Source organism: Abramis brama (assembly GCF_963993115.1).
Source record: "Abramis brama genome assembly, chromosome: 1".
Taxonomy (NCBI): Eukaryota; Metazoa; Chordata; class Actinopteri; order Cypriniformes; family Leuciscidae; genus Abramis; species Abramis brama.
Genome location: NC_139963.1, coordinates 6,146,202 through 6,164,820, shown reverse-complemented (window position 1 = coordinate 6,164,820; position 18,619 = coordinate 6,146,202). Strand labels below are relative to the sequence as shown.

At 37.7% G+C, this 18,619-nt stretch overlaps 2 protein-coding genes across 5 annotated transcripts in view; both read left to right on the top strand.

The window, feature by feature from the left end:
• Positions 1–18,619, top strand: part of LOC311079737 (uncharacterized protein) — a 183,357-nt gene that overhangs the window by 39,029 nt on the left and 125,709 nt on the right. The window lies entirely within an intron of this gene.
• LOC311079613 (NACHT, LRR and PYD domains-containing protein 3-like) overlaps positions 10,177–18,619 on the top strand; it is a 118,527-nt gene continuing 110,084 nt past the window's right edge. Inside the window, exons 1-2 of one of the 4 annotated variants that reach the window (XM_084109193.1) lie at positions 10,177–10,718; positions 14,167–15,269. In XM_084109193.1, the coding sequence (XP_083965319.1) occupies positions 14,245–15,269 (1,025 nt within the window). In that variant the 5' untranslated portion in view covers positions 10,177–10,718; positions 14,167–14,244. Of the gene's footprint in view, positions 10,719–10,754; positions 11,128–14,166; positions 15,270–18,619 lie in introns of those variants that run through there. The other 3 variants (XM_084109194.1, XM_084109192.1, XM_084109195.1) reach the window with 3 other exon arrangements.

Below are 18,619 nucleotides of genomic sequence, written 5' to 3'. Positions count from 1 at the left end.
CAATAATTTTATAATTGTATCTTTGCAAACCGTAAGTGGTAGGCTAATGAAGCCGATTCGGTGGGGGACATACTCTTACTAAAAAGTACTATAGGAATCTTATAGTATTTTGGGACAAAATATTATAGTAATCTTATAGGAATACTATAGTAATTTGGGACATACTACAGAAGTACGATAAGACTACTATATAAATACTATAGCAGCTTAAAAATATTATAGAGGTATTACAGAACATCACAGAAGTATGTTATGTTCTGTAATACCTCTATAATATCCTAGAGCCGCTATAGTATTTCTATAGTAGTCTTATAGTACTTCTATAGTAATATTTTGTCCCAAAATACTATTTTCCTAAGTAATTAGGCCATGCATAACCAACACATAGACGTATATTTTCTGTCATTTAACGTCATTTAACGTCGGTCATCCTCATTAATGTATTATAAATTGTTTTCATATTTAGATATGACGGCCAGAAAAAAATAAGTTATGTTAAGTTTTTGTTATGTTAAGTTTTTCAGTGCCATTGACTCCAAGCGGCAACCTCCCCGTCTCTCTCTTGAAACCAACACGGAAGTGAGTTAAACTGCAATTCGTTGACTGGCCGCTTGAGGCTGATGTCAGAAGTGAGTCAAATCTGTATCTCCCCCATGTTAAAATGCCAAATTTTATAGCAGAAAAAAACGTGTTTACAGCCTGGTGTCTGTATGTGGCTTTGGTCTATACAGCTAATTTTGCCCTTCATGACAACTGTGAGGGGGGTGAATTTTTTTATAACTCATCCGTTTAGTTGATTAATATTTAAAGTTCTGCATAATTAAGGGTGTGGCCACTTGAGTGACAGGTGGGTTGTCGCTGATGTCAATGCTAGCCGCTTGTCTGTTTTTACTAGCCGTCACTTCACCTCAGCAAGTGTTGCTGCTGAACTTGCCTTCTCTGCAGTGTTTTGTGCTTTTTTTAGGGATTATTTCACACAATTTAATACACCCATTAAGTTACTTCACCCACGGCTTATAAATTCCGTCGTTGTCGTCGAGTATCGTTCGAGAGAACAACCAGCGCTGTATTATAGTTTTTTTCCTCTGTGAACATGCACTAATGGATGTCTGACAATTTCGTTGCTTTTTGGAGTTTTCAGATTTAAAAACGTCAATAAAGGCTCGTTCGTTCTGCTCTCACGGAACAGATATGGATTATAATATGCTTATGTACCGTCAGATGAAATCATGCAGGCGTCGGCGCTTTCTCCGTTCATGCAATAAATGCACATCCATGAATGAGCGCGGATTTTCTAGCGCATTTACTTGAACTTCATAGGCAATAACGTTATATCTATGGTTTAACCCATTTGAGAGGCGGCAAAAATCAGAATTTAAATTGGACTGAATAAGCTCTCTACGAACTTGACGAGGGATGCCGCGCTGACGGACCATAGACTATAAAAAAGGAGTGACTGACATGTAACGTTATGCACATAAATCACTGTCACACACACTCTCTCTGTCAGTTGCATAACGTTATAGAATTACTTCCCCAGCCTGCATAGAAATAAACATATATCTATGCCCAGCCTGAACTAAAAACTCGATCACGTCGAGCTAGGTGATTTCAGATACAGCCAGGCTCCAGCTCGCGCCCCGCCTCTGCCCATTCGGGAGTGACGCAAGGCCAAGATGGCGACGGCCGGCTACGCCCAGTTTAGGCTTCAAAAATGCTCTTCAGAAACCTACGGGTGACGTCACGGACACTACGTCCATATTTTTTTACAGTCTATGATTGACTCCCATTATTTTTCGGCGTTTTCCTTCAGTTTTCAGTCCATAATGGCGGCCGCGCCGTCACGTCATGGGGGCAACTGTTGCTATGGAGCGTTCTATTGAGTTTCGCCTCTTGGGCTTCTATAAAATTATGAAGAAAAACAACAGATGTGTAATCATAATAATTTATTGCGAAAATGTAAATCAGTACCAAAAGTCGCTCACAAATGACGATGTGTTGCAGTCCTCTCTGGCAGTATATAATAGTTTTGTATAAGGGACAGAGCAGAATTTAAGTTATTAATCCATGAAAATGTTAACCCAGCTTCCCTCTGCGTGAAGACGGCGCGCGCGCTTCTGCATTTCAATGTTGAACTTGTTTCAACTAAAACACGGCATGCTGCAATCTGTGACGAAGCAGGCGAGAGCCAATGAGCGTTTGATATCACTGCCGTAAAACATGTCGTAACGCTTCTTGAGGGCGCAATTTTTGAATTTAAATTCATCACGAGCGCGGGATTTGACATGTACGGTCGCTGCTGAGAATGGAGATGGAGATCGCTGGATGTGGATGAAGGGCTGAATTTGGATCTGTTTCTTGCTTGCGTATGGATTATAAAGATTTGGATTACATCTAAAGTTACGTTAGCTAATAAAAATTATGTATTTTGTTAATTTATATTGTGTTTTGGTGTATTATGGTTCTATAGGAGAAAACGCCTTTTGTGTCTCACCGTAACGTTAAATAAACTAAATGTTACAAAATGGTTAAACGATTAAAGAAGGTATTGTTAAGGGTTTAAACTATAGTCTTGTCTGTTAATCCTCCGAAGCGAGTTTGCAGCAGGAACAGAGATTATTTCTTAAATGAGTAACTGTTATAACGTTAAACTGCATTTAACAAATGCGATTTTCTGTAAAACTTACTGTCATGAAAGGCTAAATGTATTAATTAATAATTATTGTTATATGTTGTTTATAACTTTTGATCTTGGCCTCGGGCATTTGAAATGATGTAGACTATTGAGAGTTTTCTCATTTGGAATGCTCAATATAATTTTTTTCACATAATCAGATGGTTCAGATGTGATCGTGATATCCTAGTAAATAATGGGTTGTATTATTATTATTATTATTATTATTATTTTTTATTTATCTGTTGATAGGTTATAGACTTTCTACTGATATCAACTGTCTTTCACTTTAATTAGATAGTCCTAAAAGATATCTACTAACACTTAGTGGATAATGTCTATTAATAGTCAACTGATCATAAACAATATATTAATCTGTTGATAGGTTATAGACTTTCTACTGATATAAACTCTTTTTCACTTTAATTAGATAGTCCTAAAAGATATCTACTAACGCTTAGTTGTGAATGTCTATTAATAGTCTACTGATCATAAACAATTTCTTTGTTGACAAGCAACAAATAAGCAACTACATGTAATCTTTAGTTGACTATCAACAGATTATCTACAAATGGTTAAAACATTTTTAAAAACAGTTTTAAATCAGCTAAAATAATCATTAATTTGATGCACATGAGACCCCTTGAGTAGGATATACAGTATCATATACTTAATATGCTGACATGACTGTTGACATTGTTGTAAAGTTTTCTTTGTTCGAAGCAGAGACCAGTGAGACAGTCGGGATCGCGTTCAACGGAAGTTATTCTTTATTGAGAACTCCGCTGTACGCGGCTGTAGAAACGTCCAACATGATCTAATCTAATACAGTATGCATTGTAGTTATATACATTCCAAGGGGGAGGGATTACATAGAGGTGGAGACTCTGAACAAAGCATGCAAATGAAGTAGGAACACACCCTACTCTGAGTCCAATTGAATCAGCATAACTACTCAAATGATCCAATCAGCCTGACGGTATCACCCATATCTTCACATGATCACAGAGACAAAAGCACAGCTGTACATTGAGCTTACTGGGCAGGAAATGCATAAGGGCAAAGGGTGAGGGTGAGAGTCTCAGGAATTGACTCATTTAGAGAACAAAGGAAAACCAGGTCGGGCAGGAATATCTTGCTGTAAACTCAGTAATCACTTTCTCAGTTTATATACTAACTAAATTAAACATTTAATAAAAATGTAATCCAACAACATTTAACTGACAGATTGATCTTGAGTTGTTGGTACTCAATCTACAGAAAGTTAGTTGACAATTGAAAGTTAGTCGACAATTGGTTAATAACCTGTTGCAAAATAATTTTGACAATCAACAGGCACTTTTTCGTAAAATCTGTAGATTAACACTTGAATTGTACCTTATAGTCTATAGGCAGTCAGTTCAACGTATGTTACTTGTCTGTTGAAACTGTTGTTGAATGTCAACTGATGCACTGTTGACAAGCTACTGAATGGCTACTAATAACTAGTAAAGTCTCAACAAACGGACTATCAAAATAAAGTGTTACCGGTCTTTTAGATGTTGTCACGTTGATTTACAATGAGTAATAAATATACTTTTTTCAGACATTTCAGACATTGTTTTGACATAAATTTCACATCAATTTGATGTCTTGTTTCCTGACATCAAATCAACATCAATTTAATGTCAATGATATTGACCTGAGATGTAGGGACCAGAAAAAACATGTCAGATTGATACCTTTGTTAGGCATCTTTACAACCACAAGGAAATAATTACAAAATATAATGAAAATATGCATATTCATGCATGTCATACATGGTGGTCAAAGTCTTGACTATTTGTTGATGTCAAATTGATGTCAAGGTGCCCGCTGGGTAAAGTACAGTCCTCGCTCCAGCCCTGCTCACTCGCTCTGTTTGGTTTCATTACAGTGCTCCTTAGCACTGGGAGCTCCCTCTGCTGTCCATAAGGTGCCTCTGCGCGCCAGCCATTTCAAACCCAGCCTCCAGTATTTGGGCCACGCCTCCTTATTTGCATACACTCCTCAATCCTCAATCCCCAAATTCCCAATCCTAAATGGCTAAATGATTAAATGCCCAATCCTAAATACCAAATTCCCAATCCTAAATCCCTAAATGCCCAATCCTAAATCCTAAATGACCAAATGCCCAATCCTAAATGACCAAATGCCCAATCCTAAATGACCAAATGCCCAATCCTAAATACAAAATGCCCAATCCTAAATACCAAATGCCCAATCCTAAATACCAAATGCCCAATCCTAAATACCAAATGCCCAATCCTAAATACCAAATTCATTTTCTACTTAGACTTTTAGTTTTCGACTTAGACTTTTAGTTTCAAATTTAGACTTTTAGTTTTCGTTTAAGACTTTTAGTTTAAGACTTTTAGTTTTAGACTTTTAGTTTTAAATCTGACCCAATAATCCCTCCATACCATACAATTGAGGTATTATCGAAATATCTAAATTTTAATAACGAGTGATTATTTAACAAAAGGCAAGTAAAACGGTCAGGGTTACATTTTAGACACACACACACACACACACACCTCTGAAGCGATAGGAAAAGTCCTCGGAACCGCATCACTCGCAAGACCGAAACCTGCATTGGTGTAGACAAGGTCGAAGTCCACCTTTCTCCAGTTGAATGGTTGCTACACACCCATAGTTTAGATGTGTCCGTGGTTGATGGCCGGAGTCTAGCCCGGGCAGCATCGCGGGGAAAGATGCACTGGAACTTTTGCACCACGAAAACAAACGCGTGTCCCATTATTGCCTCTCTCATCTACTACGCGATATCACAGTTTGACGTCTGTCTTGAGATAGGTCTGACTGCAGAACCGCAGAACCATACGTCATAGCAGTGTGAGGACGACAGCGCCAGCCTAACAGTCTGGCGCCGGAAGTGGGGGCGGCAAGGCATTGCGCTTCTTCCGTGTTTTGGAACGTTTTAAAGTTTAAAACAACGTTATTATAAAGACTTTGTTTTAAACGATTTAATTGAAAAGATATAATTAAAATTGATTAAAAATATTATAAATTGAACAAAGCTTAAAACAAAAAATAAATAATAGCCTACAATGAAAACAAAGCTTGAGAGTTTGAACATTTTATTTAATTGAAAATAATTTTAAATAGTCAACCAACATAGACCATACACAATAATATGATGGACTGAAAACACACACAAAAATATGAATTTAAATAAAATGAGTTTTTTTCCCTCTGAAATATAAAAATAAATCACACACTGGCTGTTTTCTAATTAAATAAAAATACAAAATACTCCTGTAAAAATGATCTTGTCTGCTTCTATAAATGGTGTAAGCTACGTGGTAAATTCAACCAGAGTACTCATTTTGTATTTAAGTTCCATTTCTTACTAAATGTCTTTTAAAAAGTATGGAGAAATTTAATGAGATTTAATGTTATGTCATTTTTGTTCTTTATTAGAAGTTATCCATTACTCCAGTCTAACAGATTAAAGATATACACTACCGGTCAAAAGTTTTAGATCAGTAAGATTTTTAATGTTTTTAAAAGAAGTCTCTTCTGCTCACCAAGGCTGCATTTATTTGATTAAAAATACAAACAAAAACAGTCATATTGTGAAATATTATTACAATTGAAAACAGCTGTTTTTTTTTTTATGTGAATATATAGTAAAGTGTAATTTATTCCTGTGTTCAAAGCTGAATTTTCAGCATCATTACTCCAGTCTTCAGTGTCACATGATCTTTCAGAAATCATTCTAATATGATGATTTGATGCTCAAGAAACATTTATGATTATTATCAATGTTGAAAACAGTTTTTTACATTTTTATTTCATGATGCTATGATGAATAGAAAGTTCAAAAGAACAGCATTTATCTGAAATGGAAAGCTTTTGTAACATTAAACACTACCCTTCAAAAGTTTGGGGTCAGTAAGAATTTTCATTTTATTTTTTGGGGGAAAGAAATAAAATAAATCAATACTTTTATTCATCAAGGATGAGTTAAACTGATCAAAAGTTACAGTAAAGACATTTATAATGTTAGAAAATATTCTATTTTAAATAAATAATGTTCTTTTGAACTTTCTATTCATCAAAGAATAAAAGAAATAAAAAAAATACACAACTGTTTTCAACATTGAAAATAATAATGAGTGTTTTTTTTAGCATAAAATCAGCATATTAGAATGATTTCTGAAGGATCATGTGACACTGAAGACTGGAGTAATGATGCTGAAAATTCAGCTTTCATCTGAGGAATAAATTACATTTTAAAATATATTAAAATAGAAAACAGTCATTTTAAATTGTCATAATATTTCACAATAATACTGTTTTTTTATTGTTTTTTATCAAATAAATGCAGCCTTGGTGAGCAGAAGAGACTTCTTTTAAAAACATAAAAAATCTTACCGATCTAAAACTTTTGACCAGTAGTGTATGTATGTATGTGTATATATATATATATATATATATATATATATATATATAGGTCTCTCTCTCTCTCTCTCTATATATATATATATAATAGGTCTCTGCGTCTCTCTCTCTCTCCTCTCTCTCTCTCTCTCTCTCTCTCTCTCTCTCTCTCTCTCTCTCTCTCTCTCTATATATATATATATATATATAATACACACAAACACATTTTAATCCATTTTCTGATGTGTTATTGTTAAAATATGTTACCCAGAACATGCAACTTTATGTGCCTACAAAGCATAGATGTCATTACTTTATTATTTCACAAATTCTCAAAAAAAAAAAAAAAAAAAAAAAACGAGCACGTAGAGGTAGGCCTATAGATAATTTAATTCTTAAACGAAATCCTGCATTACAGCATTTTCTGATGTGTTATTGTTGAAATATGGTAACCTGAATATGCAACGGTATGTGCCTACAAAGCAAACTGGGGGTGTCCTTTCCTTATTGTTTCACAAGTTCGCAAAAAAAAAAAAAACAAGCACGTAGAGGTAGGCTATAGATAAGTTAATTCTTGAACGAAATCCTGCATTACAACATTTTCTGATGTGTTATTGCTGAAATATGGTAACCTGAATATGCCCTTCCATGCAACTGTATGTGCCGACTGAGTAATTAATAATTTCATATGTTAAAAAAGGAGGCTGTACAGGGCTAGATAAACTTTCACTACAGAGTATGCACACACTGACACACAGCATATATGAATCTATTTAATCAGCGGTTTCTGTGTCTGAAGGAGCCAGAAAGACGACACTTTAGTAGAATATTTATCACCTCAAACCAGCTATATACCTAACCACTTCTTAAGCAATAAAGAATAATTAAGACAATACTGCACTGCCATAATCATTTATTACAAATAAAACAAATATATTGAACATGTAAAACAATTAACAGTCACAATCTTTTATGAACAAACAAGTTAAACCTTTTACTGTCCTTTTACTGTCTAACCTGAACTCCGCCCACTTCCGGCATCAGACTGTTAGGCTGGCGCTGTCATCCTCACACTGCTATGACGTATGGTTCTGCGGTTCTGCAGTCGGTTATTATTAGGCTTGTTCGACTTCATGCAGCTCTGCGCAGACCGATCGGCGGCTGACTTGAAGCAGTGCATGCCGGTTAGAAATTTTGTCCGACTTGATCAAGCGGGAAGGAAGTCGACCGGAAGTTGAAGTCGGCCGGGTGCCGCCATCTTGAGCGGAACTTCACTTGCGTTAGCAATCCCATTGACTTCCATTCATTTTGGCGTCACTTTGACAGCGAATAACTTTACATCTGAGGCGTTTGAAGACTCCATTTGTCCATTTTTTATTTCTAAAGAAACACGACAATGTATAAAATGCTCCATTACCTTGTAGCTTATGTTATGGCCCCGTAGAAGCAGTTTTTGTAAAAGTAGGCTAACGATTGCGTCATAACCAAGCGACTCTTTGTCGCACATTAGAGAGATTACCGTATGGACAGGAGGAGAAGCTCGCTGGCAATCGGGGGGACGTAGAGGCAAAATTACAATATAATTAATCAGAATACCTAGCAAAAGTTGATCCTGCTCCTAGCTCATGGACAATTTCTACTCACACTCTCCGTCTCTGCAAGATTCGGAAGGGAATGATTCAGATTTCTCTTGGCACAGCTACTAGAAGACAGACGGGTTGCTCACGTGGTCCGTGTAACGCTTTGCTCGGTTTGAGTCTGCGCGTCAGGAAAGGAAGTGCTAAGAAATCGCTAAAAATGGGCTTCACTTGTCTCAATTGAGTTCCAATGGGGTCGCTGTGTCCATTTCTTTTACTGTCTATGGACTTGATACAGCGCCGACGCCACGTGACTGTGACGTATGCCATCAAAGTACCGCGAGAGCGATTCGAGAGTAGCCGGAGAACTCAGCCAGCGCAGCTTCTCAAGAGCGGCTGCACTGGGCTGCACGTGGGCTGATGACGATACAGCTGTTCCACGATTGGCCGGATTCACTGCATGACAACAATCACGTGTGTTTCGTGTTTATTCGAACACCTTTAGTTCCTCTAAAGCTCACAAATCAGTTTTTTATAACAGTAAACACTCTTTTCATGTAGTTGCGATGTTATATTGTGTCATGTTTATCAAATTAAAACTGATTAAAAAACGTAGACTCCACTTCATTGATAGTAGCTTATATTGAACTTTATTCTTGTTCAAACATACGCTGTATGAAGCAGTACATAAAGTATTGAATGAAAATGTCTCTGAAACATCTATGCATTATTAGGCAAATATTGCATTTATTTCACTTCAGCTGTGGTAAAGTATGCAAACACCACGTGAGCGGTCACTACGGGAACCAGAAAGTGTCCGACTTCACGTCTCCGTTTGCAGCTCCTCCCCGCCTGCACGCGGCTACTCTCGCCGATCGGTTACATCCAGCCGCAGCCGATGTCGAACACACCTCATGTCATCAGGGTAAGATTGTGCGCACATGCGTCTCCTCCCCGAAATAACCATATATGGAGTTTACAACGCCTAGTTTTACTATGCATATCCTCATCTGCATATCATTTGCATATGATTATTCATTCACGTGAAAACATGTTTAATGGTACCAGACATTAGGAAAATATGACATACTGATGTGCCGTTACATTTCATTAATAAAAATAATTTAGTAGCCTATCCTTGCCTTGTTTTTGAATGAATAAATCAAATAGTGTAAAATACATTTCAGAGAAAGTTTTTCTCAATCTTTTCCACTGGCCAAATAGTAGTTTTAATTGATTTATATTTTTAATGGAAACAGATAGACCCTGTTGTGCATTATTTGCACGAAACCATTTTCTCAGACAATCTGCTATTATCATAAGCAATTAGTTAAAACATTAAAACACAGCATGCCAGAGGAAAAGTGTTCAAAAGCATTGCATCCACAACAAATATTTAATAAATGTTTATATCAGAAGTAATACATTACACATTTTTAATGGTTAAAGCAAAATTTAAATTTCAAGAACGCAGCTTCCTGGTCACTGACAAAGATTACAATGGCTGTTTCTCAATTCCAAGAACGCAGAGAACGGACTTGTGTTCTCGTGGAGACCGGTCTTGCCAAGCTTCCTTGGAAGAACGAACTCGGAACCGGCCGCAATGACTTCTGGGACACCAGGCGAGTACTAGCTCAAGTCTGCATTCGATGCATCCTCGGTATCAAGAACACATCCGGGTTCTTTCATGCGTCCTCTGTACTTGCGTTCTTGAGAATTGGGTCTGAACTTCGACGGTTATGATGACGTAAAACGAGAACACAAGGACACAAGATCGCTGAAGAACGCATATTGAGAAACACCCTTTGCCTCCGCTGTAGAATGTGTTCATTATTTACATTGGTTGTCAAGGAAACGGGAGTTTTTCTAACGTTATGATTAGTACTCCTGCTTATTTGCCGGTTTAAAAAAGTAAGAGTTTGTAAGGACATTTTGCGTCAAATGTGCATACAACAAAGTTGGAAACAATGTCTGTAGTACTTATACGATTTTATTACATGACCTCAGCAAAAAAAAAAAAAAAAAAAAACTTACACAGCTGTGAGGTAAGTATTAAATTCGCCCACCGCCTATAAGCAGTTCTGCTTTCTCTGATGGTAAGAGACACCCTCTCATCTCACTATAATAAGACACATCTCTGGAGGCATGCTCCAGTACACTCTCATCTCATCCCAATTCCCACATTTGTAGTAATTACACTATAACGCGTCGCAAACCGGAAATTGTAACGCGTGAGCACGCGAAAGTCTGTCTATTTTTTTTATCTTTGCAAAGGTCCCAGGACAGGAGCTCCGTAGTATTTACCTCAATACAAGTGGCTCTGCTGTAATTTATTTCCTCGTTCCAAACCCGGAAGTGTAAAAAAGAAAGAAAGAAAAGAAACCGAAAGCAGTCGATGACTGTTAAGACGCCATTTTGGAAGATAGAAAATCAGAAATCTCTTCACGTGTGACAGTAAGTTCGTTAAACTTTTCATAGCTGTAATATTGAGAGTATTTGTGCCTAAACAGACTTTATGACAAACTCAAACTCAATACACGATAAAGTTGAAAGTTATTCGTGATACTTCTAGTCTACTGTAACACTCATTAAATGGCCGAAAATGGTTAAACTTACACTTATTTTTTATTTAACAGGAGAATTTTAGTTTAATTTTTAAATATTTAGTTGACTGTAAACTATTTCATTATTTAAATAATCTATATAGGCCTAATGTGTGTTCAGCGATGATGACTGTGGAAAGGAAGTGTAGTCGCAGGATAAACACAAACGCGTAAAAACAACATCATATTTGCTTAATGCGAGACGAAAAACGGATTGTGAAAAACAGAGTTCAGCAGTGTCATTAACCCTTGTGCATTGTTTAAATTTACTACCTTTCGTTATGTTTCGTTCACTACTTTAAACTGCTGTAAAAATGTATCAGATAAATATTTTTTTCAATTTTTTTTGCATGAATCTATTAATCAACCTCAGTCCTGCTCAAAAATATTAAATGTTTAAAAAAAAATCAGGATTTTAACTCTTTAATTGCCAAATTCGTAAATGATGTCACTGATTTGGGGAAAAAAACACACAAAATTACTCATTTTCAATATAAAATGTGATTGTGGACTGGATTTTTTTTTACCTTTTATCACAGTCTTGGACATGTCAAAGATTAGAAACAACATTGGTTTTGATGCATTGTTAGTTTTTGTGCAGCATCAGATTTTAACTTTTTCTCCCTCATTTACTGTTCGTGGCTGTTTTTGCCCCATTGACTTCCATTATAACCACATTTTTTGATTGCAAAGCCATGACACCATATAATCATGCATTTTTGATTGTTGGTGGTTTTCCCTGTTGGGAAGAGGTAAAATTTATAATTTTTACTGTTGATAACCAGGTGGAACCATTAACCCTTTAGATAGGCCTGGGCAAAAAAAAAGCTTAGTTTCTGGCTTTTACATGGAGTTATATGGAGTTTATAAGGAGTATAATAGCATAATAAAGTGTGTGTGTGTGTGTGTGTGTGTGTGTGAACTCACCTTGATGCGTCTGAGAAAATCAAAATATGTACCTCAGCTCTCAGAACTACATGGATTAAACAAAAACAAAGTAAGTGTATTTATGGATCTGCTGCCTTTTGATGGTGAGAAATGCAGACTAAACAAAAACAAAGCAAGTGGATTTAAACGCGTGCATGCAAGCCTGCTGGTCATTTGATGGTGAGAAGAGCAGCAAGCAACATGAGAAAGGGCTTGACTTGTAGTGAAGTTTTAGAGATGATTATGCATCCTGACCCTTCCAGCGAGCTGCAGGAAGTATCGTCTTCTCCCTCTGACACCACAGACTCAGGAGAGTCAGATCCTGATTTGGATGTGGCACCCTCATCATCCTCTCTAGCTTCCACTGAAGGCGAGGAGGATTCGGAGGATCCTGGATCTGGGTGGATTGGGAGAAACGGCGAAGTGTGGTTTTCCAGTAACGCGGAGACAACTCCCTTTCTTCATCCTGCCAGAGGCGTGACTCCAGGGCCGACGCGCTATGCCATCACAAGGCATAGTCATACATGTTTGTATGACTGTACAAACATGTATGTGTTGACGCAAGTCATGCTGACAATGAGGTCAATCATCTCCTCCATAAAGACTCTCCTGAGTCTGTGGTGTCAGAGGGAGAAGACGATACTTCCTGCAGCTCGCTGGAAGGGTCAGGATGCATAATCATCTCTAAAACTTCACTATAAGTCAAGCCCTTTCTCATGTTGCTTGCTGCTCTTCTCACCATCAAATGACCAGCAGGCTTGCATGCACGCGTTTAAATCCACTTGCTTTGTTTTTGTTTAGTCTGCATTTCTCACCATCAAAAGGCAGCAGATGCATAAATACACTTACTTTGTTTTTGTTTACTCCATGTAGTTCTGAGAGCTGAGGTGCATATTTTGATTTTCTCAGACGCATCAAGGTGAGCACACACACACACACACACACACACACACACACACACTTTATTATGCTATTATACTCCATATAACTCCATGTAAAAGCCAGAAACTAAGCTTTTTTTTGCACGGGCCTATCTAAAGGGTTAATGGTGCCACCTGGTTATCAACAGTAAAAAATACAAATTTTACCTCTTCCCAACAGGGAAAACCACCAACAATCAAAAATGCATGATTATATGGTGTCATGGCTTTGCAATCAAAAAATGTGGTTATAATGGAAGTCAATGGGGCAAAAACAGCCACGAACAGTAAATGAGGGAGAAAAAGTTAAAATCTGATGCTGCACAAAAACTAACAATGCATCAAAACCAATGTTGTTTCTAATCTTTGACATGTCCAAGACTGTGATAAAAGGTTAAAAAAAATCCAGTCCACAATCACATTTTATATTGAAAATGAGTAATTTTGTGTGTTTTTTTTCCCCAAATCAGTGACATCATTTACGAATTTGGCAATTAAAGAGTTAAAATCCTGAATTTTTTTTAAACATTTAATATTTTTGAGCAGGACTGAGGTTGATTAATAGATTCATGCAAAAAAAAATGAAAAAAATATTTATCTGATACATTTTTACAGCAGTTTAAAGTAGTGGCTGTTTTCAGCCACGAAACATAACGAAAGGGTAGTAAATTTGCCCACAGTGTACTGTTGAGTTTTTGAAAAATTTCAAAGCATTTTCCCAAAATATGTGTCAAAATAAGATTTGTCACCAAAAATCATTCCATTTGCTGAAACACAGAAAAAGTTATGGCCAAATTTAGACTCAAAAATACCCCATAGTGGATGAAAACATCCCCAACAGCACATAAGGGTTAAAGTGAAGGTGAATCCAGTGTTTAAACGAGGCTGCTGTGTTTGAAAGTGTGGCCCACATGTTGCTCTAAAAACAACATTACAGTAACTAAAGACTGTTGACATTAAGTTATAGTGAATTAAATGCCATTTAAACAAAATGTGTAAAAAATCAGTTGTGTTTTGTGCATGTTTTCTGTGTCCACATAAAGGCCTGGAAAGTCACTCATCAAGGAGGAAGAGAAGGAGCAAACTTCCTGTAAAATGAGGAGGATAACCATACCTGTAAAATGAGTGTGTGTGAGGAGAGAGAGGAGGAGGAGAACCAGACCTGTAAAATGAGTGTGTGTGAGGAGAGAGAGGAGGAGGCGTCTGTTCACACTCAGAGAGCAGCATCTCCAGTATTCAGCTGTGTGTCCATGAAGAGTAACCACTCCATGCAAGAGCCCCCTGTGTTCAGTGATGGACCATATCCAGGATTCAGCTGTGTGTCTATGAAGAGTAACCACTCCATGCAAGAGCCCCCTATGTTCAATAATGGACCATCTTCAGGATTCAGCTGTGTGTCTATGAAGAGTAACCACTCCATGCAAGAGCCCCCTGTGTTCAGTAATGGACCATATCCAGTATCCAGCTGTGTGTCTATGAAGAGTAACCACTCCATGCAAGAGCCCCCTATGTTCAATAATGGACCATCTTCAGGATTCAGCTGTGTGTCCATGAAGAGTAACCACTCCATGCAAGAGCCCCCTATGTTCAGTAATGGACCATATCCAGTATCCAGCTGTGTGTCTATGAAGAGTAACCACTCCATGCAAGAGCCCCCTGTGTTCAGTAATGGACCATATCCAGTATCCAGCTGTGTGTCTATGAAGAGTAACCACTCCATGCAAGAGCCCCCTGTGTTCAGTAATGGACCATCTTCAGGATTCAGCTGTGTGTCTATGAAGAGTAACCACTCCATGCAAGAGCCCCCTGTGTTCAGAAATGGACCATCTTCAGGATTCAGCTGTGTGTCTATGAAGAGTAACCACTCCATGCAAGAGCCCCCTGTGTTCAGAAATGGACCATCTTCAGGATTCAGCTGTGTGTCTATGAAGAGTAACCACTCCATGCAAGAGCCCCCTGTGTTCAGTAATGGACCATATCCAGTATCCAGCTGTGTGTCTATGAAGAGTAACCACTCCATGCAAGAGCCCCCTGTGTTCAGTAATGGACCATATCCAGTATCCAGCTGTGTGTCTATGAAGAGTAACAACTCCATGCAAGCGCCCACTACGTTCAGTGATGGACCTGCTGTGACCTCTGACTCTGTGTGAGTATCATGAAGTTCAGGGCCGGTCTAGATTCTGTTGGTGCCCTTGACAAGATATTGCAATAACACACATACAGACAAATACAAGTGTGTTTATGGTTGCACAAATAGTTGTTAAAATAAAAGGCAAAAAGGCTATATAAAATATGTATCCAAATTGAATATATTTATAGATGATGGTCTTGGAATCCAGATAACTAGTTAGTCTCATTCGCCTCTTACCTGGCAACCCTATTATTAAGCATAGACTGGAAAATTACATATCCAAACTTAAATGATTGCTGTACTATATTTTTCTTTTCTATTAATTTAAAACCTGTGCCTGGGCACCTAAAACTGCAAGTCAGAGTGACAAATCCAACCAAGTTGTCTTTCAAATTTGTCTCAAACTATCAATATGCTCTGGGAGTTTTAGGCGCAGTAGCCAATATGGCCGCTAGGAGACATTCAAACTCCATTTGGTGATTTAAAAACTTGTAGGATTTTAATTCATGAATGCTTTGGACTAGTGGCCTCTTTTGATAAAAGACACATAGGGTTTTATTGCTGAAGGGAAAGCAAGCAACAACAGAAGCAAAAATGAAGTTTTACACTGAACTTGCATTAAAAGTAAATAAAATGAAAAAGTTTCCACTAGTGGTCAGTTTAAGTTTAAAGTTTTAAGTTTATTCTAAAGTAATTCTTCAAAATATCAAATAAACATCAACGACTCAAACAAATTGTAGTTATGATTCTTACATCATAAATGAAAATATATAACTGACAAAAAGCAACAACACTGAAAGTCAGCTTATGAAAATGAATTGACTAATTTTAATCGTAATGAAATTACGTTTACACTATTTTACTTTAATACATAGATTTAAAGCTCTGTTTGTAATTATAATTTAGAAATGATACTTTTGTGTGCAGAGGGTTTATAGAATGTTTCTAATTGTATTACTAGGGCTGCTTGATTATGGTAAAATCATAATCACGATTATTTTACTCAGTATTCAAATCACATTATTTAACACGATTATAGGTGGGTGATATGATCAAAGTCTTATTTCATGATATGAGTCATTTTAATTGTCAGTGAAATTTCACAATTATCAATACTTAAGCAAAAACTAATACAAGGTTAATTATTGTAAGTCAGTGGCTCTCAGACTGGGGGTGGCACAGAAGTTCTAGAACATTCATTTAATTAAAAATATGTAAATTAAATGTTCAATATTTATCTGCATTTACTGTGAATAGTAAATTAATGTTCAAAATGATCCACTTTTGTTAAGGGCTGTGTCGGTCAGCGTGACAACTGAGTACCATCAGCAGTGGTAAACTAAAACACATTTTTGTGCCCGTGAACGCTGTTTTACCTGGATATCAGGACACGAGTGAAGTACAAAGCCTTGTTTACAAAAGAAATGATAGGTTAGCAAAACATGTTACATCGCGACAATGGAAACGTTTGGATTCGTGCCGAATGAGAGCGGTACGTGAGAGCCCATAAACTATAATTAAACCATATGTCGGTTTATTCTGTTTTGCGATTTCTCACAAATTTAACAATAACCTATTCCACGAATTAGCCTGGAGGGAAACTAAATTATAAACAAAACCGACAAAAAATACAACAGATCAAAAATACAAATTAAAAAACACTGCTTTAGGTTTTACAGGAAGATGTGCTAACTGTGGTATTCAGATAAGTAATAGCCTACAACAGAAATCTAATAAAGTAATAAAATATAAAATATAAAATAACACTCCTGTATACATTAAATATAGACTAATACTTTTTAAAACTACAGTTTATTAATGCAAGAGCAGTGAGTGGTTTTATCTTTGTCTTTTGTTGTTGGATTTAGCAGATTTATTAGGCTGCTGTCACTTTAAGAGCTGCACGGATCCAATATACTGTTACACACGCACTCTTACTCAGTGTTTACATTCACTTAAGGGTTTGTGTACATAAAAACGATATGCTTAAATAAGAGAAGTTGTCGTCATTGTCAAAACGATTGCCATTCACACGGATCCGCGAGAACGACTATAAACGCTGTATTCTGCTGCCAGACCATTAGATGGCGATGTAACTCTATAGATTGATCAAGTAATACAAGGCTGCCAACTCTCACACATTCACCATGAGACTCACTCAATTCAAACTCACCCTCATGTCGTTCCAAGCCCGTAAGACCTCCGTTCATCTCAGGAACACAGTTTAAGATATTTTAGATTTAGTCCGAGAGCTTTCTGTCCCTCCGTTGAAAATGTATGTACGGTTTACTGTCCATGTCCAGAAAGGTAATAAAGACATCATCAAAGTAGTCCATGTGACAGCAGTGGGTTAGTTAGAATGTTTTGAAGCATCGAAAATACATTTTGGTCCAAAAATAACAAAAACTACGACTTTATTCAGCATTGTATTCTCTTCCGGTCTGTTGTCAATCCGCATTCACGACTCCGCAGTGTCGTAAGACTGACGTAAGACGCTGCTGACGTGTTATCTGGTGCGCCCGAGCTTCGTTTACAGTCTGAGGGAGACGCACGCTGTATTCAAACTATTCTACATTGTTTGTATTTTGGTATTGCTATATTTTTTAAAATGGTGCGTAAGTGTGCATGTCGCTATAACACGTCAGTAGCGTCTTACGATTTGTGTATCCCGGGTTTCCACTAGAGGTCTCTTCCCCATACTGTCACCACTACATCATGAACTGCTTTTCCCACAATCCTTGTCTGGACTCTTCATTGATCATTGCACTCAGCTGTTCCCACTCACCTTGTTAGTGTGTGTGTATATATACCCTGTCTGTGTCAGTATTTGTCATGGAGTCCTTGTATATTGTCACACCACTTCTGGTAGCCTGTTCTTGCCTGTTCTTGCCTGTTCTTGCGTTTTTGGATTACCTTATTGGATTTTGCCCCTTGCCTGGACTGGATTGTGAGTACGGATTACCCTACTGTCATCCCGGAGGTCGTCCCCGAGCAGCCCGTTGTCATCCCGGAGGCCATCCCTGAGCAGCCCGTTGTCATCCCGGAGATCATCCCGGAGCTGCCCACCATCAGTCCTGCCACGGCCAAGAGGGCTGTCTTCCTTTTTTATGCATTGGCCTGTACTGCATGCATGGAAGAGAGCACATGAGTTCTGCAGATCCCGAGACTGTTCACGTCACGTCTGCCGATCCAGAGACGGTTCACGTCATGTCTGCCGATCCAGAGACTGTTCACATCACGTCTGCCGATCCAGAGACGGTTCACGTCACGTCTGCCGATCCAGAGACGGTTCACGTCACGTCTGCCGATCCAGAGACGGTTCACGTCACGTCTGCCGATACAGAGACCGTTCACAACACGTCTGC